The sequence below is a fragment of the Trichomycterus rosablanca genome, chromosome 14 (genome assembly GCF_030014385.1).
Source record: "Trichomycterus rosablanca isolate fTriRos1 chromosome 14, fTriRos1.hap1, whole genome shotgun sequence".
NCBI lineage: Eukaryota > Metazoa > Chordata > Actinopteri > Siluriformes > Trichomycteridae > Trichomycterus > Trichomycterus rosablanca.
The window spans coordinates 17,294,884-17,320,678 of record NC_086001.1 but is presented as its reverse complement, the minus strand read 5'-3'; the positions used below and the strand labels follow the sequence as shown (position 1 = coordinate 17,320,678).

Genomic DNA, 25,795 nt, shown 5'->3' with positions numbered 1-25,795 from the left:
AACAAGGGATACAACAAAGGGAAACAACAATGAAGAGCTTACAGTACCAACACGTGCTCAGGGTCCTTCAGAAAAAGTACAAAAAACAGAGAAATGTTTGAAGACATCTGATGTCCTTAGACACACCACACCTGATCTTGCAGAACAACAGAAAATTATACATAAAGAGGTATGTTCCATAAAATTCGAGATCTGCTCAAAGTAGCTAAATACAAATACTTTTATAACATTAACTTTTGTGCAAAATACAGGACATACTAAAACGTCCAAAACTTGTGGCAGTGGTAGTTCAGCAGTTCAGTCTATATGTCACTGGTTGAACCCCCACCATGGCCAAGTTGGCACTTGTGGTGCTCTGAACAAGGACCTTCACCTTTAACTGCTTGCACTGCAAGTTGCCCTGTATATAAAAGTGCCTGCTACAGGCTGTAAATGAAATTTACTAACATGAAATTTAATTCAAATTGTATTTAATGTTTATTCTTAAGCAATTAAGGACCACTGTTGTAACTTTAATAAGTGCACTTCATTTGGGCGGCACGGTGGCTAAGTGGGTAGCACTGACACCTCACAGCAAGAACATCCTGGGTTCGATCCCCAGGTGGGGCGATCCGAGTCCTTACTGTGTGGAGTTTGCATGTTCTCCTCGTGGCTGTGTGTGTTTCCTCCGGGTGTTCCGGTTTCCTCCCACAGTACAAAGACGTGCAAGTGAGGTGAACTGGAGACAAAAAATTTTTCACAACTGTGCTCTATATAACCTTGTGAACCAATGAATCTTGTGTAATGAGTAACTACCGTTCCTGTCATAAACGTAACCAAAGTGTAAAACATGACATTAAAATACTAATAAACAAACAAACAAAACACTTCATTTACAGTTTGAATGAAAAACAATAACATTGCAGATAGGTGTACCTAGGTGTACCTTTAGGTGCACCACAGCAGAGACAAGTAAAAACATAATTTGGTACCCTTTCAAAAGTATTTTTTAAACAAAAGCTATGTAAACATTATTATTATAAGCCATAATGTACAATAGATTAGTAAACATAATATCTTGTTTACAAAAAATCTTACCAAGCTACTGTGCCTATTCTTTTTCACAAATACTGAATAAACATTCAAATGTAATGTTAAGTAATAATAAAGAATTAAATAAGAATTAATTGCTTATGTATGTATGTTATGCTTCACAAATGACATGTTTACAGGTGGAGAGTCTATGGAAAAAGAAAGGAACTGAAGTTGTAGTTGCTGTATTGAAATCCAGTGACAAAGTCAGCTGTTGTACTTTGAGGCATTTGGACTTCCTGAGTTTAAAGCCCCACAATTTACTAAATGGCGAGGTAAGTAAATACAAATAGTTAAAAGTAATCTTGTTGTGTTCTTTGATTTTTTTTTTTATACACAGCTGAATAATTTTTTACAGTGTGCACACACCTTTCTGATGTTTTAATAAAATATAAATTATATTTTGTTTAAATAGTATTTAAATAATTGTACATCAAAATATTATGATAATTAATAAAAATATTACATTTCAGACAATTGAATGTTTTATACGTGCAACGATGAATGCCAATGTCACTGCTGGCCGAATCTACCAGTTTAACCATTACATCATGGGCGTGATTCTCTTTGGTCAAAGAGAACAAATGGCACGTCAGGGTTTAAAAAATTTAAGTACAGTGTGTTTGTGTTGGGGGGGGGGCTGAGTGTGTGTGTGTGTGTGTTTGGGGGTCGGGAAGGGAAGGGGGGTTTGAGTATGAGTGTAAATGTACTAATTGTTTTGCTTTTTGATTATTTCTTTTAACAGGTCAACTTTGATGCATTTGATGGAGCAGTTGGCTTTGTCAATGTAAATAACAGTCACTGGAAGTTTGTGGTGGGTAATTATACATTAGTATTGTATTTAAAGTGCTAACCAATTAACTTATAATATAGATAGATAGATAGACAGATAGATAGATAGATAGATAGATAGATAGATAGATAGATAGATAGATAGATAGATAGATAGATAGATAGATAGATAGATAGATAGATAGATAGATAGATAGATAGATAGATAGATACTTTATTGATACTAAAGAAAATGAAAGAACATGCAGAGTGCAAATATGTCAATACTTCACAGTGGAAAACAGAAAATACAAGTATATTTCACATACATATTACAGAATAACTTAGAAAAACCTTACCCATTAAATTATTATTTGCTGTGCTTAAAATATTTTAGATTTTTATGTTATTGTTGTGATGTGTGGGACTGTGTACACTTTATGATACATATGTATTCTATTTTTGTATTGTCTCATGGGCTGATCTGGATTGGCAGTATCTTCATGCCCTAACTACTCAGATATTTGTAGTTGACCCTGCCAACAACCAACCTGATATGGAGGACTCCATGGATGCAGCACAGAAATTCAGGTAGTTTCATTTTTGTAAAAAAAAAAAAAGAAAAAAAAGAAGTATAATAAATAGTTAAACCTTAAAAAGTAGTTAAATAAAAATAAAGTAATATATATTTTTTTTACCACTCAGGACATATTTCAGAACTCGCTTTAACAAGCTTGGGAAAAAAGACTGGCTGAACATAAAATGGAAACCCAGCAGAATCAACCACACAGTTCAGAAAGACAGCACAAGTTGTGGAGTTTTTGTCATGCAGGTGAGACATAACATTTTGGTTGGTAAAAATATCTATTAAATACAAGATCAAGGCCTTGAGGCTACTGCACAGCAATGTTCAAGCCGAAGTTTTAAATGTTGCAAAGTAAGAATGCTTTCAAAACAGAAGTGTTAATGGTAAATTTTTGTCAATTAACAAAAGTGAATACTCATCATCTGTATATGTATGATCATTGACTGAAACAGAATAAACAGTTGGCCAAAAATGTATCTACAAAATTATAGATTTCAATAGGCCACAACTCTGGTTGTGTGCCATATGTTAAAATTATTCACAAAATAAATTCAAAAGTATGTAAAGACAAGATAAATGTATGTATGTAAAAGAAGTAATTTTTGATATGTTTATGCACGCACACACACACACACACACACACACACACACACACACATATATATATATATATATATACATACATATTTATTAATTTTTTTAATACAGATGGCTAAAGAAACGATTGAGAAATTTCCAGATATTCCAGAGCAATTCAACATTGACCCTAAAAGAAGCAACATTGCACGTCTCAGAAAGGAAATGGCACAAGAAATTATTGTTTCATCTGGTAAGTCTTATTTAAAAAGAAATTTATGCCTAAACGCTGAGATTTAGTAAGTGATTGTAAAAATTTTTTTTATCAGACTCCAAAGACAATTACTGTTCTTTCTGTGGTTTATGGACTCTTTCTACTATGGAACAAAGAAGTAAAGACATTGTCTGGGTAAGCAGTACCTCATAAAAATGTTATGACTGTAATTTACCATTACAATCTTATTTAAATAAATGAATAAGTATGTTGTTTTTAAAGAAGTGACATCTGTTTTATTAAATAAAATTACATTTGTGACACCTTAGGTGCAATGTGAAAAATGCATGAGGTGGTATCATGCAGGGTGCATGGGAATAAAAAACGAAGATCTTCCTGACAAGGACACATCCTGGCTCTGTGACCTTTGTAAAAAAGAAAAACTTGTGTGGCATTTGTACAGAAATGTTACTGTAACCTTGTATATATTTAATTTTCTTATTTATTCTTTTTGTGATTGGAATGCTGTTATTTTAATCTGTTGTTAATTTGTAATGACTGTAATGTGCAACATTTATTGTTATTACTTATAATTTATTAGTATTTTTTTTTTCAATTCTTCTTAGAATTGCAAACTTGCTAAACAATTAAAGCACAACATTTTTTTGATAATTTTTTTTTTTTATGTAATAAATTCTATTTAAAACACACTAAACGTTCTGGCATTTGTGTGAGTGTATTATTAGCAAAAAACACTGAGATTTAAAGGTGTATTGTAAGTAGTATGTAGTTCATCCCAGTAGGTAACTAGTGGAACCTAATAAATTTTATATATCATAATATGAAAAACAATTTTATGACCTCATACTATACTCATAAAATGAAAAAATTTATTTATTGCATTTATTATAAGTAGTAAAAGTGACTACATTTTCAGCCTTTAGCAGACACTTTATCAAAAGCGACTTACCGAACTGTTACACTACACAGTTTGAACAATTTAAGGTTAAGGGCCTTGCTCAATGGTCAAACATCAGCCACCTGGCAGTGGTGGGGCTTAAACAAGCAACCCTCTGATCACTGGTCCAGTACTTTAACCACTAGGCTACAGCTGGCCTAGTTAAGTACTACAACTTACTACAATATTCGTCTTTTAAAAATTTGCATTTCTCGATTTTTGTTAATTTTCCAAATATTTTGATTTGTTACTGTATCCATGCAGTGGGACTTTTAATTTGTATTGTGGTTGTAGTTAGTAGTACAGGTGACTAGTTAACTACTACAACCTTTGTCTTATCAAAATTAGATTCTCTCGATTTTTATTAATTTGTAAAATTATTGGATGACCTACTGCACCAATGCTTGGGGACTTTTATTTTGTATTGTGGTTGTAGTAAGTAGTACAGGTGACTAGTTAACTACTACAACCTTTGTCTTATCAAAATTTGCGTTTCACGATTTTTGTTAATTTTTATAAAACTTTGACTCATTTCTGTACCCTTGATGGGGGACTTTTATTTTGTATTGTGGTTGTAGTAACTAGCACAGGTAACTAGTTAACTACTACAACCTTTGTCTTATCAAAATTTGCGTTTCACGATTTTTGTTAATTTTTATAAAACTTTGATTCATTACTGTACCCTTGCTGAGGGACTTTTAATTTGAAACGTGGTTGTAGTAACTAGTACAGGTGACTAGTTAACTACTACAACCTTTGTCTTATCAAAATTTGCGTTTCACGATTTTTGTTAATTTTTATAAAACTTTGACTCATTACTGTACCCTTGCTGAGGGACTTTTAATTTGAAACGTGGTTGTAGTAAGTAGTGCAGGTCACTAGTTAACTACTACAACCTTTGTCTTATAAAAATTTGCGTTTCACGATTTTTGTTAATTTTTATAAAACTTTGACTCATTACTGTACCCTTGCTGAGGGACTTTTAATTTGAAACGTGGTTGTAGTAAGTAGTGCAGGTCACTAGTTAACTACTACAACCTTTGTCTTATAAAAATTTGCGTTTCACGATTTTTGTTAATTTTTATAAAACTTTGACTCATTACTGTACCCTTGCTGAGGGACTTTTAATTTGAAACGTGGTTGTAGTAAGTAGTGCAGGTCACTAGTTAACTACTACAACCTTTGTCTTATCAAAATTTGCGTTTCACGATTTTTGTTAATTTTTATAAAACTTTGACTCATTACTGTACCCTTGCTGGGGGACTTTTAATTTGAAACGTGGTTGTAGTAAGTAGTGCAGGTCACTAGTTAACTACTACAACCTTTGTCTTATCAAAATTTGCGTTTTACGATTTTTGTAATTTTTTTTTTACATTTTTGATTCGTTACTGTACTCATGCTGTGGGACTTATAATTTTTAATGTGGTTGTAGTAACTAGTACAGGTGACTAGTTAACTACTACAATCCTCATCATATTAAAATTTGCGTTCCTCAATTTTTGTTCATTTTTTAATATTTTGATTCATTACTGTACCTATACTGTGGAGCTTTTAACTTGTATTGTGGTTGTAGTAACTAGTACAGGGGACTAGTTAACTACTACAACCTTTGTCTTTTCACAGATGTGCGTTTCTCGATTATTGTTAAAAAAAAATATTTTTTGATTACGTATTATGCTGTGGGACTTTTAATTAATATTGTGGTTGTAGTAACTAGTACAGGTGACTAGTTAACTACTACAACCTTTGTCTTTTTTAAATGTGTGTTTCTTGATTTTTTTTTAAATTTTTTAAAAACGTTTGTAATGCACCCAAACTGGGGGACTTTTAATTATTATTGTGGCTGTATTAACTAGTACAGGAGACTAGTTAAGTATTTCAACCTCAAAACTTGCGTTTCTCGCTGTTTACTGTAAGCATACTGTAGGATTTAATACAGGTGTATTAGATGGTACACGCCACTGGGTAATTACTACACCTCGGAACTTTATAGACGCTCCCTTAGCACTTCCTTAGCATTTCAGCGCGGATGCACCTCACATTTACCAAATAACGTTAAATAAAAATTAACAGAAAAACCTTTTTAAACAAAATTAATTGTAGTTTGTTCCTTGTTTACTGAGGTATCAGGTCGTGCAATTAATTAGTTTTTGGATGTTTATTAGCCGAGAACGAGCCGAAAGAAAGTCGAATGTCAGGCGAATGTCCAATATAAAACTAACTTTACCACGGTGCTTACGTATTAAGTAAAGAGAATTTGATTAAAATTGACGGTGCTAACAATTATCTCTAAACCTTCACTGACGAGGTAAATTAGCTAACTTTAAAGTTAACTAATTCACTACCATTGGATTAGCTAGCCAATATTAAAGTAATTTATGAACAGTATAGAGCACTTACCTCTAAATTTCTGCGCTTCCTCCGATATTATATTAATGTCTGCATCCACCAGCTTTTTTAAAAGCTCCTCTGTTGTAAGCTCCCTCAACGACCGTTAAAAATTCAATTTTGAACTGCGATTATTTTATAGTAATTTTGAGGTTAAATGTATTTATTTAAAGAAAGATTAAAATGAAACCGCTGATTAAGCGTCAACTTCAGCTAAAGCGTTAGGGAGCGTCATCAAACTAACAGAAAAACGTAGGAAACATTTACTCTGCACTTATTACAGAGAAAAAAATCCATTAAAGTCTTGTAATGTATTCATGGATTCATGTCAATCTATTTTTTATGAACACAAAATAATGTATCTCACAACCTACAAACCTTGTTTTATAGATGATACCTTTTATTTTATTTTAATTTATACTTAAGATCAATGAATACTTAATACTTTTATATTGGAACTAAAGAAATCTATTAAACTCTTACATGATTTAATATAAGAAACCCAAACTATTTTTAAAATACACATACTAATGTCCCTCACATCCTACAAACCTTCTTTTTTAAATAATAATTTCATTTTTAGTTTATTTTAATTTATACTTAAGATCAATGAATCCATAATAGTTTTATATTGGAACTAAATAAATCTATTAAACTCTTTAATAAATTAAACCCAAACTATTTTTAATATACACATATTAATGTCCCTCACAACCTACAAAACTTGTTTTTTAAATAATAATTTTATTTCTGATTTATTTTGATTTATACTTAAGATCAAAGAAAACCATAATACTTTTATATTGGAACTACAGAAATCTATTAAACTCTGATATCATTTAATACAATAAACCCAAACTATTTTTATTATACACATTCTAATGTCCCTCACATCCTACAAAAGTTGTTTTTTAGATACTGCTTTTATTTTTACTCTATTTTAATTTACAGTTAAGATCAATGAATACGTAATAAATGTGTACAAGAGATAAATCTATTTAACTCTGATATAATTTAATATAATAAACCCAAACAATTTTTAATATACACATACTAATGTCCCTCACATCCTACAAAACTTGTTTTTTAAATAATACTTTTATTTTTATTTTATTTTATTTTATAGTTAAAATCAGTAAACCCATAATACACTTATATTGGAACTAAAGAAATCTATTAAACTCTTACATGATTTAATATAATAAAACCAAACTATTTTTAATATACACATACTAATGTCCCTCACATCCTACAAAAGTTGTTTTTTAAATAATACTTTTATTTTTAGTTTATTTTAATTAATAGTTAAAATCAATGAATATGTAATGTGTGTATAAGAGACAAATCTATTAAACTCTTACATGATTTAATATACTAAACCCAAACTATTTTTATTATACACATACTAATGTCCCTCACATCCTACAAAACTTGTTTTTTAAATAATACTTTTATTTTTAATTCATTTTAATTTATAGTTAAAATCAGTAAACCCATAATACTTTTATATTGGAACTAAAGAAATCTATTAAACTCTTACATGATTTAATATACTAAACCCAAACTATTTTTAATATACACATATTAATGTTCCTCACATCCTACAAAAGTAGTTTTTTAAATAATACTTTTATTTTTAATTTATTTTAATTAATAGTTAAAATCAATGAATACGTAATGTGTGTATAAGAGACAAATCTATTAAACTCTTACATGATTTAATATACTAAACCCAAACTATTTTTATTATACACATACTAATGTCCCTCACATCCAACAAAAGTTGTTTTTTAGATACTACTTTTATTTCTACTCTATTTTAATTTACAGTTAAGATCAATGAATACGTAATAAATGTGTACAAGAGATAAATCTATTTAACTCTGATATAATTTAATATAATAAACCCAAACTATTTTTATTATACACATACTAATGTCCCTCACATCCTACAAAACTTGTTTTTTAAATAATACTTTTATTTTTATTTTATTTTATTTTATAGGTAAAATTAGTAAACCCATAATACTTTTATATTGGAACTAAAAAATCTATTAAACTCTTACCTGATTTAATTTAATAAACCCAATTTATTTTTAATCTACACATATTAATGTCCCTCACATCCGACAAACATTGTTTTTTAAATAATACTTTTATTTTTATTTTATTTTTATTTATAGTTAGGATCAATGAATCTATAATACTTTTATATTGGAACTAAAGAAATCTATTAAACTCTGATATCATTTAATATAATAAAACCAAACTATTTTTAAAATACACATATTAAGTTCCCTCACATCCTACAAAAGTTGTTTTAAAAATACTGCTTTTATTTTTATTTTATTTTTATTTATAATGAAGATCAATAAACCTATAAAACTTTTATATTGAAACTAAATAAATCTATTAAACTATGATATGATTTAATATAATAATGTCAAACTATTTTTAGTAAACACATATCAATGTCCCTCACATCCTACAAATGTTGTTTTAAAAATACTTCTTTTTTTTTTTCATTTATAGTTAAAATTTTTATATACATAATACTTTTATATTGGAATTAAATAAATCTATTAAACTCTGATATAATTGTATATAATAAACCCAAACTATTTTTAATATACACATATTAATGTCCCTCACATCCTACATACCTTGTTTTGTAGATACTGCTTTAATTTTTTTTTTATTTTAATTTATAGTTAAGATCAATTGATCCATAATATGTGTATATCAGAGATAAATCTATTAAACTCTAAAATTATTTAATATAATAAAGGCAAGCTTTTTTTGATAAACACATATTAATGTCCCTCACATTCTAAAAACATTGGTTTATAGATACTGCTTCTATTTTTTTAATTTTTTTTATTTATACTTTAGACCACTGAATCCTCAACACTTTTACATTGGACACAAATAAATCTATTAAACTCTAATATAATTTAATATAATGAAGTCAAACTATTTTTAATATAAACATATTAATGTTTCTCACAACCTACAAACCTTGTTTTATAATTACTGCTTTTATTTTTATTTTATTTTTATTTATAGTTAAAATTAGTACATTCATAATACCTTTATATTGGAACTAAATACATTTATTAAACTCTGATAAGATTTAATATAATAAAACCAAACTATTTTTATAAACACACATTATTGTCCCTCACATCCTACAAACATTGTTTTATAGATACTGCTTTAATTTTTTTTATTTTAATTTATAGTTAAGATCATTAAATCCAAAATAAGTGTGTACAAGAGATAAATCTATTAAGTTCTGATATAATTAAATATAATTAACCCACACTATTTTTTATATACACATATTGATGTCCATAACATCCAACAGTTGTTTTGTAGATACTTCTTTTATTTAGATTTTATTTTATTTTATGGTTCAAATCCATAATAAAAAAACCATAATAAGTGTGTATCATAGATAAATCTATTAAACTCAGATTTGATTTAATATAATAAAATAAAACTATTTTTTAAAAACACATATTAATGTCCCTTATATCCTACAAACCTTGTTTTGTAATTACTGCTTTTATTTTTAATTTATTTTAAATTAAAGTTAATATCTGTAAATACATAATAATTGTATATCAGAGATAAATCTATTAAACTCTAAAATAATCTACTATAATAAAGTAAAACTATTTTTTATATACACATATTAATGTCCTTCACATCCTACAAACATTGTTCATAAGATTTATTTATTTCCAGTATAAAAGTATTATGGATATTTTGATCATGATTATAAATTAAAATAAAATAACAATAAAAACAGTATCTATAAAACAAGGTTTGTAGGATGTGAGAGACATTAATATGTAATTAATAAAAATAGTTTGACTTTATTATTTTAAATTATATCAGAGTTTAATAAATTTAACTCTTATACACACTGATTATGGATTTATTATTATGGATTTTAACTATAAATTAAAATAAAATAAAAATATGAGCATTATCTATAAAACAAGGTTTGTAGGTTGTGGGGGACATTAATATGTGTATTTAAAAAATAGTTTGGGTTTATTATATTACATCATATCAGAGTTTAATAGATTTATTTAGTTCCAGTATAAAAGTATTATGTATATAACAATTTTATCTATAAATTAAAAAAAATAAATAAAAGCATTTTCTAAAAAACAGGGTTTGTAGGATGTGAGGGACATTAATATGCATATATTAAAAATAGTTTGGGTTTATTATATTAAATTATATCAGAGTTTAATAGATTTATTTATCTATAGTATAAAAGTATGTATTTTATTGATCTTAACTATAAATTAAAATACAAAAAAAACAGTTTTTTTAAAACAATGTTTGTAGGATTTGAGGGACATTAATATGTGTATATTAAAATTTTTTTAGGTTTATTATATTAAATCATGTCAAAGTTTATTAGATTAAACTCTGATACACACTTATTATGGATTCATTGATCTTAAGTATAAATAAAAAAATAAAAAAAATCTATTAAACTCTGAAATCATTTAATATACTAAACCCAAACTATTTTTATTATACACATACTAATGTCCCTCACATCCTACAAAAAATGTTTTTTTTAAATAATAATTTCATTTTTGGTTTATAATTTGGGTTTATTATATTAAATCATATCACAGTTTAATAGATTTATCTCTGATAACCACTTATTATGGATTTATTGATCTTAAGTATTAATTAAAAAAAAAAAAAAAGCAGTAATTATAAAACAAGGTTTGTAGGATGTGAAGGACATTAATATGCGTATATTAAAAAAACTTTGGGTTTATTATATTCAATGATTTCAGAGTTTAACAGATTTATTTATCTTCAATATAAAAGTATTATGGATTCATTGATCCTAACTATAAACAAAAATAAAATAAAAATAAAAGCAGTATCTATAAAACAAGGTTTGTAGGATGTGAGGGACATTAGTATGTGTATATTAAAAATAATTTGGGTTTATTATATTAAATCATGTAAGAGTTTAATAGATTTTTTAGTTCCAATATAAAAGTATTATGGGTTTACTGATTTTAACTATAAATTAAAATAAATTAAAAATAAAAGTATTATTTAAAAAACAACTTTTGTAGGATGTGAGGGACATTGATATGTGTATATTAAAAATAGTTTGGGTTTCTTATAATAAATCATGTAAGAGTTTAATAGATTTATCTCTTATACACACATTCCGTATTCATTGATCTTAAGTATAAATAAAAAAATAAATAAAAGAGTTATTTAAAAAAACAAGTTTTGTAGGATGTGAGGGACATTAATATGTGTATATTAAAAATAGTTTGGGTTTAGTATATTAAATCATGTAAGAGTTTAATAGATTTGTCTCTTATACACACATTACGTATTAATTGATTTTAACTATTAATTAAAATAAACTAAAAATAAAAGTATTATTTAAAAAACAACTTTTGTAGGTTGTGAGGGACATTAATATGTGTATATTAAAAATAGTTTGGGTTTATTATATTAAATCATGTAAGAGTTAAATAGATTTATCTGTTATACACACTTATTACGTGCATTGATATAAACTATAAATTAAATTAAATTAAAAATAAGAGTATTATTTAAAAAAGAAGGTTTGTAGGATGTGAGGGACATTAATATGTGTATATTAAAAATAGTTTGAGTTTAGCATATTAAATGATATCAGAGTTTAATAGATTTATTTAGTTCCAGTATAAGTGTATTATCAATTCATTGATCATAAGTATAAATTAAAAAAATAAACAAATAAAATTATTATTTAAAAAACAACTTTTGTAGGTTGTGAGGGACATTAATATGTGCATATTAAAAATAGTTTGGGTTTATTATATTAAATCATGTAAGAGTTTAATAGATTTCTTTAGTTCCAATATAAAAGTATTATGAATTCATTGATCCTAAGTATAAATTAAAATAAATTAAAAATAAAAGTAGTATCTATAAAACAACTTTTGTAGGATGTGAGGGACATTAATATGTGTATATTAAAAATAACTTGGTTTTATTATATTAAATCATGTAAGAGTTTAATAGATTTCTTTAGTTCCAATATAAAAGTATTATGGATTCATTAATCTTAAGTATAAATTAAAATAAAATAAAATAAAAAGTATTATGCATTGATATAAACTATAAATTAAAATAAATTAAAAATAAAAGTATTATTTAAAAAAGAAGGTTTGTAGGATGTGAGGGACATTAATATGTGTATATTAAAAATAGTTTGGGTTTATTATTTTAAATCATGTAAGAGTTTAATAGATTTATTTAGTTCCAATATAAAACTATTATGGATTCATTGATCCTAAGTATAAATTAAAATACATTAAAAATAAAAGTAGTATCTACAAAACAACTTTTGTAGGATGTGAGGGACATTGATATGTGTATATTAAAAATAGTTTGGGTTTCTTATAATAAATCATGTAAGAGTTTAATAGATTTATCTCTTATACACACATTCCGTATTCATTGATCTTAAGTATAAATAAAAAATTAAATAAAAGGGTTATTTAAAAAAACAAGTTTTGTAGGATGTGAGGGACATTAATATGTGTATATTAAAAATAGTTTGGGTTTAGTATATTAAATCATGTAAGAGTTTAATAGATTTGTCTCTTATACACACATTACGTATTAATTGATTTTAACTATTAATTAAAATAAACTAAAAATAAAAGTATTATTTAAAAAACAACTTTTGTAGGTTGTGAGGGACATTAATATGTGTATATTAAAAATAGTTTGGGTTTATTATATTAAATCATGTAAGAGTTAAATAGATTTATCTGTTATACACACTTATTACGTGCATTGATATAAACTATAAATTAAAATAAATTAAAAATAAAAGTATTATTTAAAAAAGAAGGTTTGTAGGATGTGAGGGACATTAATATGTGTATATTAAAAATAGTTTGAGTTTAGCATATTAAATGATATCAGAGTTTAATAGATTTATTTAGTTCCAGTATAAGTGTATTATCAATTCATTGATCATAAGTATAAATTAAAAAAATAAACAAATAAAATTATTATTTAAAAAACAACTTTTGTAGGTTGTGAGGGACATTAATATGTGCATATTAAAAATAGTTTGGGTTTATTATATTAAATCATGTAAGAGTTTAATAGATTTCTTTAGTTCCAATATAAAAGTATTATGAATTCATTGATCCTAAGTATAAATTAAAATAAATTAAAAATAAAAGTAGTATCTATAAAACAACTTTTGTAGGATGTGAGGGACATTAATATGTGTATATTAAAAATAGTTTGGTTTTATTATATTAAATCATGTAAGAGTTTAATAGATTTCTTTAGTTCCAATATAAAAGTATTATGGATTCATTAATCTTAAGTATAAATTAAAAAAAAAAAAAAAAAAAAAAGTATTTTATAAAAAACAACTTTTGTAGGTTGTGAGGGACATAAATATGTGTATATTAAAAATAGTTTGGGTTTAGTATATTAAATCATGCAAGAGTTTAATAGATTTATTTAGTTCTAATATAAAAGTATTATGGATTCATTGAACCTAAGTGTAAATTAAAATAAATTAAAAATAAAAGTAGTATCTATAAAACAACTTTTGTAGGATGTGAGGAACATTAATATGTGTATGTTAAAAATAGTTTGGGTTTCTTATATTAAATCATGTAAGAGTTTGATAGATTTATCTCTGATACACACGTGTGCATTGATATAAACTATAAATTAAAATAAATTAAAAATAAAAGTATTATTTAAAAAGGTTTGTAGGATGTGAGGGACATTAATATGTGTATATTAAAAATAGTTTGGGTTTCTTACATTTAATCATGTAAGAGTTTAATAGATTTATCTCTTATACACACATTACGTATTCATTGATTTTAACTATTAATTAAAATAAACTAAAAATAAAAGTATTATTTAAAAAACAACTGTTGTAGGATGTGAGGGACATTAGTATGTGTATATTAAAAATAGTTTGGGTTTAGTATATTAAATCATGTAAGAGTTTAATAGATTTCTTTAGTTCTAATATAAAAGTATTATGAATTCATTGATCCTAAGTATAAATTAAAATAAATTAAAAATAAAAGTAGTATCTATAAAACAACTTTTGTAGGATGTGAGGGACATTAATATGTGTATATTAAAAATATTTTGGTTTTATTATATTAAATCATGTAAGAGTTTAATAGATTTCTTTAGTTCCAATATAAAAGTATTATGGATTCATTGATCTTAAGTATAAATAAAAATAAAAGTATTATTTAAAAAACAACTTTCGTAGCATGTGAGGGACATTAGTATGTGTATATTAAAAATAGTTTGGGTTTAGTATATTCAATCATGCAAGAGTTTAATAGATTTATTTAGTTCCAATATAAAAGTATTATGGTTTCATTGACCTTAAGTATAAATAAAAAAATAAAAAATAAAAAGGATTATTTAAAAAACAACTTTTGTAGGTTGTGAGGGACATTAATTTGTGTATATTAAAAATAGTTTGGGTTTCCTATATTAAATCATGTAAGAGTTTAATAGATTTATTTAGTTCCAATATAAAAGTATTATGGATTCATTGATCATAAGTATAAATTAAATAAATAAATAAATAAAAGTATTATTTAAAAAACAACTTTTGCAGGTTGTGAGGGACATTAATATGTGTATATTAAAAATAGTTTGGGTTTATTTTATTAAATGATATCAGAGTTTAATAGATTTATCTCTTATACACACTTATTACGTATTCATTGATATAAACTATTAATTAAAATAAAATAAAAATTAAATTATTATTTAAAAGGTTGTGAGGGACATTAATTTGTGTATATTAAAAATAGTTTGGGTTTCCTATATTAAATCATGTAAGAGTTTAATAGATTTATTTAGTTCCAATATAAAAGTATTATCAATTCATTGATCATAAGTATAAATTAAAAAAATAAACAAATAAAATTATTATTTAAAAAACAACTTTTGTAGGTTGTGAGGGACATTAATATGTGCATATTAAAAATAGTTTGGGTTTATTATATTAAATCATGTAAGAGTTTAATAGATTTCTTTAGTTCCAATATAAAAGTATTATGAATTCATTGATCCTAAGTATAAATTAAAATAAATTAAAAATAAAAGTAGTATCTATAAAACAACTTTTGTAGGATGTGAGGGACATTAATATGTGTATATTAAAAATAGTTTGGTTTTATTATATTAAATCATGTAAGAGTTTAATAGATTTCTTTAGTTCCAATATAAAAGTATTATGGATTCATTAATCTTAAGTATAAATTAAAAAAAAAAAAAAAAAAAAAGTATTTTATAAAAAACAACTTTTGTAGGTTGTGAGGGACATAAATATGTGTATATTAAAAATAGTTTGGGTTTAGTATATTAAATCATGCAAGAGTTTAATAGATTTATTTAGTTCTAATATAAAAGTATTATGGATTCATTGAACCTAAGTGTAAATTAAAATAAATTAAAAATAAAAGTAGTATCTATAAAACAACTTTTGTAGGATGTGAGGAACATTAATATGTGTATGTTAAAAATAGTTTGGGTTTCTTATATTAAATCATGTAAGAGTTTGATAGATTTATCTCTGATACACACGTGTGCATTGATATAAACTATAAATTAAAATAAATTAAAAATAAAAGTATTATTTAAAAAGGTTTGTAGGATGTGAGGGACATTAATATGTGTATATTAAAAATAGTTTGGGTTTCTTACATTTAATCATGTAAGAGTTTAATAGATTTATCTCTTATACACACATTACGTATTCATTGATTTTAACTATTAATTAAAATAAACTAAAAATAAAAGTATTATTTAAAAAACAACTGTTGTAGGATGTGAGGGACATTAGTATGTGTATATTAAAAATAGTTTGGGTTTAGTATATTAAATCATGTAAGAGTTTAATAGATTTCTTTAGTTCTAATATAAAAGTATTATGAATTCATTGATCCTAAGTATAAATTAAAATAAATTAAAAATAAAAGTAGTATCTATAAAACAACTTTTGTAGGATGTGAGGGACATTAATATGTGTATATTAAAAATATTTTGGTTTTATTATATTAAATCATGTAAGAGTTTAATAGATTTCTTTAGTTCCAATATAAAAGTATTATGGATTCATTGATCTTAAGTATAAATAAAAATAAAAGTATTATTTAAAAAACAACTTTCGTAGCATGTGAGGGACATTAGTATGTGTATATTAAAAATAGTTTGGGTTTAGTATATTCAATCATGCAAGAGTTTAATAGATTTATTTAGTTCCAATATAAAAGTATTATGGTTTCATTGACCTTAAGTATAAATAAAAAAATAAAAAATAAAAAGGATTATTTAAAAAACAACTTTTGTAGGTTGTGAGGGACATTAATTTGTGTATATTAAAAATAGTTTGGGTTTCCTATATTAAATCATGTAAGAGTTTAATAGATTTATTTAGTTCCAATATAAAAGTATTATGGATTCATTGATCATAAGTATAAATTAAATAAATAAATAAATAAAAGTATTATTTAAAAAACAACTTTTGCAGGTTGTGAGGGACATTAATATGTGTATATTAAAAATAGTTTGGGTTTATTTTATTAAATGATATCAGAGTTTAATAGATTTATCTCTTATACACACTTATTACGTATTCATTGATATAAACTATTAATTAAAATAAAATAAAAATTAAATTATTATTTAAAAGGTTGTGAGGGACATTAATTTGTGTATATTAAAAATAGTTTGGGTTTCCTATATTAAATCATGTAAGAGTTTAATAGATTTATTTAGTTCCAATATAAAAGTATTATCAATTCATTGATCATAAGTATAAATTAAAAAAATAAACAAATAAAATTATTATTTAAAAAACAACTTTTGTAGGTTGTGAGGGACATTAATATGTGCATATTAAAAATAGTTTGGGTTTATTATATTAAATCATGTAAGAGTTTAATAGATTTCTTTAGTTCCAATATAAAAGTATTATGAATTCATTGATCCTAAGTATAAATTAAAATAAATTAAAAATAAAAGTAGTATCTATAAAACAACTTTTGTAGGATGTGAGGGACATTAATATGTGTATATTAAAAATAGTTTGGTTTTATTATATTAAATCATGTAAGAGTTTAATAGATTTCTTTAGTTCCAATATAAAAGTATTATGGATTCATTAATCTTAAGTATAAATTAAAAAAAAAAAAAAAAAAAAAGTATTTTATAAAAAACAACTTTTGTAGGTTGTGAGGGACATAAATATGTGTATATTAAAAATAGTTTGGGTTTAGTATATTAAATCATGCAAGAGTTTAATAGATTTATTTAGTTCTAATATAAAAGTATTATGGATTCATTGAACCTAAGTGTAAATTAAAATAAATTAAAAATAAAAGTAGTATCTATAAAACAACTTTTGTAGGATGTGAGGAACATTAATATGTGTATGTTAAAAATAGTTTGGGTTTCTTATATTAAATCATGTAAGAGTTTGATAGATTTATCTCTGATACACACGTGTGCATTGATATAAACTATAAATTAAAATAAATTAAAAATAAAAGTATTATTTAAAAAGGTTTGTAGGATGTGAGGGACATTAATATGTGTATATTAAAAATAGTTTGGGTTTCTTACATTTAATCATGTAAGAGTTTAATAGATTTATCTCTTATACACACATTACGTATTCATTGATTTTAACTATTAATTAAAATAAACTAAAAATAAAAGTATTATTTAAAAAACAACTGTTGTAGGATGTGAGGGACATTAGTATGTGTATATTAAAAATAGTTTGGGTTTAGTATATTAAATCATGTAAGAGTTTAATAGATTTCTTTAGTTCTAATATAAAAGTATTATGAATTCATTGATCCTAAGTATAAATTAAAATAAATTAAAAATAAAAGTAGTATCTATAAAACAACTTTTGTAGGATGTGAGGGACATTAATATGTGTATATTAAAAATATTTTGGTTTTATTATATTAAATCATGTAAGAGTTTAATAGATTTCTTTAGTTCCAATATAAAAGTATTATGGATTCATTGATCTTAAGTATAAATAAAAATAAAAGTATTATTTAAAAAACAACTTTCGTAGCATGTGAGGGACATTAGTATGTGTATATTAAAAATAGTTTGGGTTTAGTATATTCAATCATGCAAGAGTTTAATAGATTTATTTAGTTCCAATATAAAAGTATTATGGTTTCATTGACCTTAAGTATAAATAAAAAAATAAAAAATAAAAAGGATTATTTAAAAAACAACTTTTGTAGGTTGTGAGGGACATTAATTTGTGTATATTAAAAATAGTTTGGGTTTCCTATATTAAATCATGTAAGAGTTTAATAGATTTATTTAGTTCCAATATAAAAGTATTATGGATTCATTGATCATAAGTATAAATTAAATAAAATAAAAATTAAATTATTATTTAAAAAACAAGTTTTGTAGGTTGTGAGGGACATTAATATGTGTATATTAAAATAGTTTGGGTTTAGTATATTAAATCATGTAAGAGTTAAATAGATTTATCTCTTATACACACTTATTATGTATGCATTGATATAAACTATAAATTAAAATAAATTTAAAATAAAAGTATTATTTAAAAAAGAAGGTTTGTAGGATGTGAGGGACATTAATATGTGTATATTAAAAATAGTTTGGGTTTCTTTTATTAAATCATGTAAGAGTTTAAAAGATTTCTTTAGTTCCATTATAAAAGTATTATGGATTCATTGATCTTAATTATAAATTAAAATAAATTAAAAATAAAAGTAGTATCTATAAAATAACTTTTGTAGGATGTGAGGGACATTAATATGTGTATGTTAAAAATAGTTTGGTTTTATTATATTAAATCATATAAGAGTTAAATAGATTTATCTCTTATACACACTTATTACGTATGCATTGATATAAACTATAAATTTAAATAAATTTAAAATAAAAGTATTATTTAAAAAAGAAGGTTTGTAGGATGTGAGGGACATTAATATGTGTATATTAAAAATAGTTTGGGTTTCTTTTATTAAATCATGTAAGAGTTTAATAGATGTATCTCTTATAAACACTTATTACGTATTCATTGATATAAACTATAAATTTAAATAAATTTAAAATAAAAGTATTATTTAAAAAACAAGGTTTGTAGGATGTGAGGGACATTAATATGTGTATATTAAAAATAGTTTGGGTTTATTATATTAAATCATATCATAGTTGAATAGATTTATTTGTCTCCAATATCAAAATATCATGGATTTTTTTATCTTAATTTTAAATTAAAATAACTGACATATATGTTGGGGTAGTTACTCAAAAAAAGTAATCCATTACTCATTACTTATTACTTAACTAAAATTGTAATGGGATTACTTTACTCCCCAGCTAGCACAATCATCTGGCCCAGTTCCCACTTTTCTATCGGCACAGTCGGCCGAGTGTCAGAATCGGCCAGAATCAATGTAGCCAGATCCGGCCCAGTTGTTACCACAGCTGGGTTTGGCTGGTGCTCGTAGAAACGCGTGCGCGCCGACGCTGGTTGTCCGGCTGTGGCCCAGCGTCCAGTCTCTGATTCAGCGCCGGCAGAACAGCGTCACCATGGCAACAGTGCCACGCGAGCTGTTGAAAATGAGAAATCGTTCGTTCGTGTGAGGTAAATAAACGTTTAATCTTAACAACGTTTTACTTAGTAAAATGTAAGCAGAAAGTCTATTAATGAGTTCTGGATTAAGATAGAGAGCAATTTGGAAATGGAAACTGTTAGGTAATGTTATCTAGTGAGTTTCAGGTTAACTGGTAGTCTGAACTGAAACACTTCAGGTAACGTTAGCTAAAAGGCTAACAGTTTCTAGCATTAGACAACAGCAGCTAAATAATTAAAGTTCATTGAATACTGTGGATAACGTAAACTTAAAAGCTACAATAAGCAACAAGAACAACAACAACAATAATAGTAATACAATAATAAGCAACAGACGACCTACCATCTCTGACTACATCCACAAGGTGGACCAACAAAGCAGGTGTGTATAATTTAAGAGTGGACAGTGAGTGGACACGGTATTTGAAAACTCCAGCAGCGCTACTGTGTCTGATCCACTCATACCAGCACAACACACACTAACACACCACCACCACGTCAGTGTCACTGCAGGGCTGAGAATGATCCACCACCTAAATAATACTTGCTCTGAGGTGGCTATGTGGAGGTTCTGACTATTGAAGAATAAGGTAAAAGGGGGCTAACAAAGTATGCAGAGGAACTGATGGACGACAGTGGAACTGTAGAGCTACAAAGTGCACCTATAGATAGATAACTTTATTAATCCCATAGGGAAAGTCAGTAAATGGTTAGTAAACTATATGGTTAGTGGAGCTGATAGAAAAAGAGTATACATACAAGGAGGTGGTTTTAATGTTATGGCTGATCGTATATAATTTTATAACCCAAAGATTGTCCCTTGTATTTTTTGTAGATATTCAAGTGTCCACTACCATCACTGAGCCACATTTGCTTATTCACCTCTCATACATGAGTAAAAACTATGAACACTACTCTGCAGCATCTAACATCCGGCGTAGATCATCAGCCAAGGTCACAAGATCCAGCAAGAAGGTCCTGGGTTCGATCCCCAGGTTGGGCGGTCTGGGTCATTTCTGTGTTGTTTGCATGTTCTCCCCATGTCCGCGCAGGTTTCATCCGGGTGCTCCGGTTTCCTCCCACAGTCCAAAGATATGCAAGTGAGGTGAATTGGAGACACTAAATTGTCCATGACTGTGTTCAATATAACTTTGTGTACTGATGAATCTTGTGTAATGAGTAACTACCGTTCCTGTCATGAATGTAACCAAAGTGTAAAACATGAGGTTAAAATCCTAATAAACAAACAAACAGTACTTCTTTATATTGTATATATATACAGTTAGTTTACTTTTATAATTATTATTTTTATATGCAATTATATGTTGTTTTCTATATATAGTATTCATATAGTCATTTTGGTTCACTTTTGTAATTGGTCTTTATTATTATACTACTTGCTGCAATTATCTTAATAAAATACTTTCTACTGCACAATCTGTAGTTAATCTGTAGCATAAATCTACTATTTTATCTATGAGGATGTGAAAGGAGAAGAAAACGGTAAATAAATGGTATCGTAGTGCTTTGGGGGCAATTCCGGCCCAGTTATGGGAGAGTCGGCGGAGATCTGGCATCCGGATTTGGGCCAGTGTATTTGGCCCGATTCTGGGCAGTCATTCAAAAAGAGTCAGAGCCGACACGGGCTGCTGGTGTTACCGGAGTGTTATTGCAAGGTTGTCTAAAGTTTTCAATAATTTAAAGGTTAGTACAAGGTTCCCTTAAGGTTTCAATAATTTTAAGGTTACGGGAACGTTAGGGGAACGTTCCCACAACTATAATGCACAACCAAACGGGAACGTTCTATTTCCGTAAAGAAAACTTTCCTGGGGAACCAAAGGGCAGCCAAAATGATCCGTTCCCAGAACGTTCTGGGAACCAAAAACTAACGTTCCCGGAACGTTCTGGGAACCAAAAATTGATAGCTGGGCTGCTGTTCAACTCCAGTCCAGTTGGTGGCGCTGGTGCGTCTTAAGTTGTTCTGCCAACCGCCATTAAACATCATAAGAAGAACAAGAAGCTGCTGTGTTTGTACTGTAGAGCCTCATCTGTAAGTAAAATATGTATTTAATTATAACCCTTATATTTAATTATAACTACATTCTAATTAACAATAAAACTAGAGTTCATAATAAAACATCACTGTGATGATTTAAGGAGCTTTAACTCCAGTTTTATTTAAACAAACAAACTATTATCTGCTCCGCTAACTGTTAGCATCACACATGATTCAGTACTGATGAACCGATTCATTGAACCGATGAATCAGTGGATTGTAACGGATTCAGAGTTAATTCATTATTAAATCTAACATTTTGATATAAACGCGTCACATTTTCAGCTTTGTTTACAGTTTGTAATGTTTTATACAAACAGCGAGTTCTTGTAGCTTTGTTTACAGGTTGTTTTACAGGTTTATAGTAAAAGTTAAAAGTATTAGTACAGCACTGTTATTGGGAGTGGATGAGAAACTAGATGTAAAGAACATCAGACTTAATCATTTCACTTTGGGCCACAAAACCACTTCCACCAAACTCAAAGGGTTGTTTCCCAGACAGGGATTAAGGCTTATAGTCCAGGACTACATTTAGCTTTAAATAGAGAATCTCCATTCAAAATGCTGTGTAGTCTAGGACTAGACTTAATCCCTGTCTGTGAAACCAACCCAAAAAGTTCTATTAGAAGTCTTTTCTGTCTGATGCTGCTCAGTCCCACAATAGTTTCAATAATATTTTCACTTTGTTTACAGCCTCACAGCATTAAAAATAATCAGTTAAAACAGTCTGAAAGAGTATTCCTGGATTTCTCTTTAATAGGGAATAAAGTACATTTGTCTATCTGTCTGTCTGCCTGTCAGATCTTTTAATAATGCAGTCAGCAGAAGAGGGACACGTCACCCCCATAGATCTACAAAATGAAGGATTCCAAGAGAAACTAATCAAAAAGGAGGAGGAAGAAGATGGAAGTTACTTCTGTAAGTAAATGTGGAGCAATTTGCCATGTTAGTACAGTACAGTTTGGTTAGTATAGTAGAAATAATAAGAAAATGTGGATAGTGGGATTAGAACCTGTACTGTACCGTACTGTCCTGTGGAGAAGTGCTGATACACTTCAGTCTGGATTAAATCTAAGTACGGTAGTATTTATTTGTGGTAACGAAAACCCACAACCTTCAGTTTCCTCCAGTTGTTGAGTTTCTTCTTCACATATTGATGAATTTCAGGTGAAGGATCTTTAATCCCTGTGGAACACATCACCTCTGAGGAACACCTCACCCCAGTGGACCGACAGTGTGGAGGTTTCCAGATGAAGCCTGTGAAGAAGGAAGAACCTGAAGATAAAGATGAACTCAGTAAGATATTTTTTATCTTGAGTAAAATAAGATTTGGATTGAATAGAATCAGAGGAACCTGGGATGAAGCATCATACAGTGAAAGCTTGTATTGTGCTCATGCAGATCAGTGTGAGCAGGAAATGATGAATGCAGGATGAATCACATTACAGGACTTTAGCATCAGATCTCAGTTTAACAATTACTAACAGTATTTATTATTTATTATTATTTTATTATTTATACTGTTATAAATGTATTTGATTATTTATAATATTATAAATGGATTTGATTATTTTCTGCTTCAGAACTGAACAAGGATTTCTGCTGCTCCTCGTGTCCACGTTCCTCTCCAACCCAAAATCAGCTCCACAATCACATCAAGAGCTGCAACCATGATAAATATGAGACTCTGGTGAAGATTAAGACTGAACATGAGGATCTGACACCCACCAGTAGCTCCAGTAATCAGCAAACGTCCTCTGGTACTGTCAGCATTAACACCTCTCTCAGTCCCACACAGGAAGAAGGAAACGTCTGCTCACAGTGTGGGAAGAGCTTCAGTACCCGGAGTTCTCTCAAAATACACCAGCGCATTCACACAGGAGAGAAACCGTATCAGTGCTCACAGTGTGGGAAGAGCTTCAGTACCCGGAGTGCTCTCAAAATACACCAGCGCATTCACACTGGAGAGAAACCATATCGGTGCTCTCATTGTGGAAAGAGTTTCAATAGACAGAGTGCTTTCAAAATACACCAGCGCATTCACACTGGAGAGAAACCGTATCAGTGCTCACAGTGTGAGAAGAGTTTTATTAGACAGATTGAGCTCAAAATACACCAGCACTTTCACACTGGAGAGAAACCGTATCAGTGCTTACAGTGTGGAAAGAGTTTTAATACAAAGAGTGATCTGAAAAAACACCAGCAAATTCACAATGGAGTTAAACCATATCAGTGCTCACAGTGTGGAAAAAGTTTTAATCAACACAGTAATCTAAAAAGACACCAGCGCATTCACATTGGAGTGAAACTGTATCAGTGTTCACTGTGTGGGAAGAGTTTTATTGAACAGAGTGCTCTCAAAATACACCAGCGCATTCACACTGGGGAGAAACCATATCAGTGCTCACAGTGTGAGAAGGGCTTTAATAGACAGAGTGATCTGAAAAGACACCAGCGCATTCACACTGGAGAGAAACCATATCAGTGCTCAGAGTGTGGGAAAAGTTTTACTGAACAGAGTAATCTCAAATTACACCAGTACATTCACACTGGAGAGAAACCATATCAGTGCTCACAGTGTGGGAAGAGTTTTAATACACAGAGTTATCTCAAAACACACCAGCGCATTCACACTGGAGTGAAACCGTATCTGTGCTCACAGTGTGGGAAGAGTTTTATTACACAGAGTAAACTCAAAACACACCAGCGCATTCACATTTTACAGAAATGATGCTCACAGTTTTGGAGCTGCTTTGCTCATTTATCAGCACTTGGACACAAGTGTGACTCATCAGATTGTACCAAACAAGCTAAAATATAAAAATACAAAATATAGTGAGTGAGTGAGTGTTGGGGAGAAATGTTTAGCAATGAATGAATTATACTGTGTAATTAATAGGTCATTAATTACACAGTAAACATGTATAAGTAAATAGTAATAATAAAAGTATAAATCTTTAGGTTAAACTATTACTGGGAAATAATGTGATTATCTATAGTGGAGTGAATGGTGGGTAGAACCAGGAGGTTTAGAGCCTGATGTAAGTGAATGCTATCAGTTAATAGTGGAAGTGAATTGAAAATAAAAGGTATTGGATGAACTAGCATATATTGGTCTTAGTGATGCTTTGCTTGATTGGTTTTCTTCATACATTTCTAGACGTGTACAGTATGTTCACAGTAACTCCTGTTACTAGTGGTGTCCCTCAGGGCTCTGTCTTGGGGCCTTTACTATTTATAATTTACCTGCTTCCCATTGGACGAATCTTTAGGAAATGCAACATTCAATTTTATTGTAATGCGGACGACACCGAGCTATACCTGTCCACTGTGCTCACGGCTACTCTTCCTCCTTCATCTCTCTCTGATTGTCTAATAGAATTAAAAACATGGTTCTCTTACAATTTTCTTACATTAAACTTCCACAAGACGACACAAGAACAGTTTTAACCCAGGCAAGACAA

General features: G+C 27.8%; 1 protein-coding gene across 1 annotated transcript in view; it reads left to right on the top strand.

Annotated features, from left to right (window-relative positions):
• The window catches only part of LOC134326146 (zinc finger protein 271-like), a 105,709-nt gene extending 80,498 nt beyond the window's left edge, over nucleotides 1–25,211 (top strand). The window contains exon 6 of the mRNA XM_063008349.1: nucleotides 24,221–25,211. Within this exon, the coding sequence (XP_062864419.1) occupies nucleotides 24,221–25,062 (842 nt within the window). The 3' untranslated portion in view covers nucleotides 25,063–25,211. The remainder of the gene's footprint in view (nucleotides 1–24,220) is intronic.
• The last annotated feature ends 584 nt before the right edge of the window (nucleotides 25,212–25,795 follow it).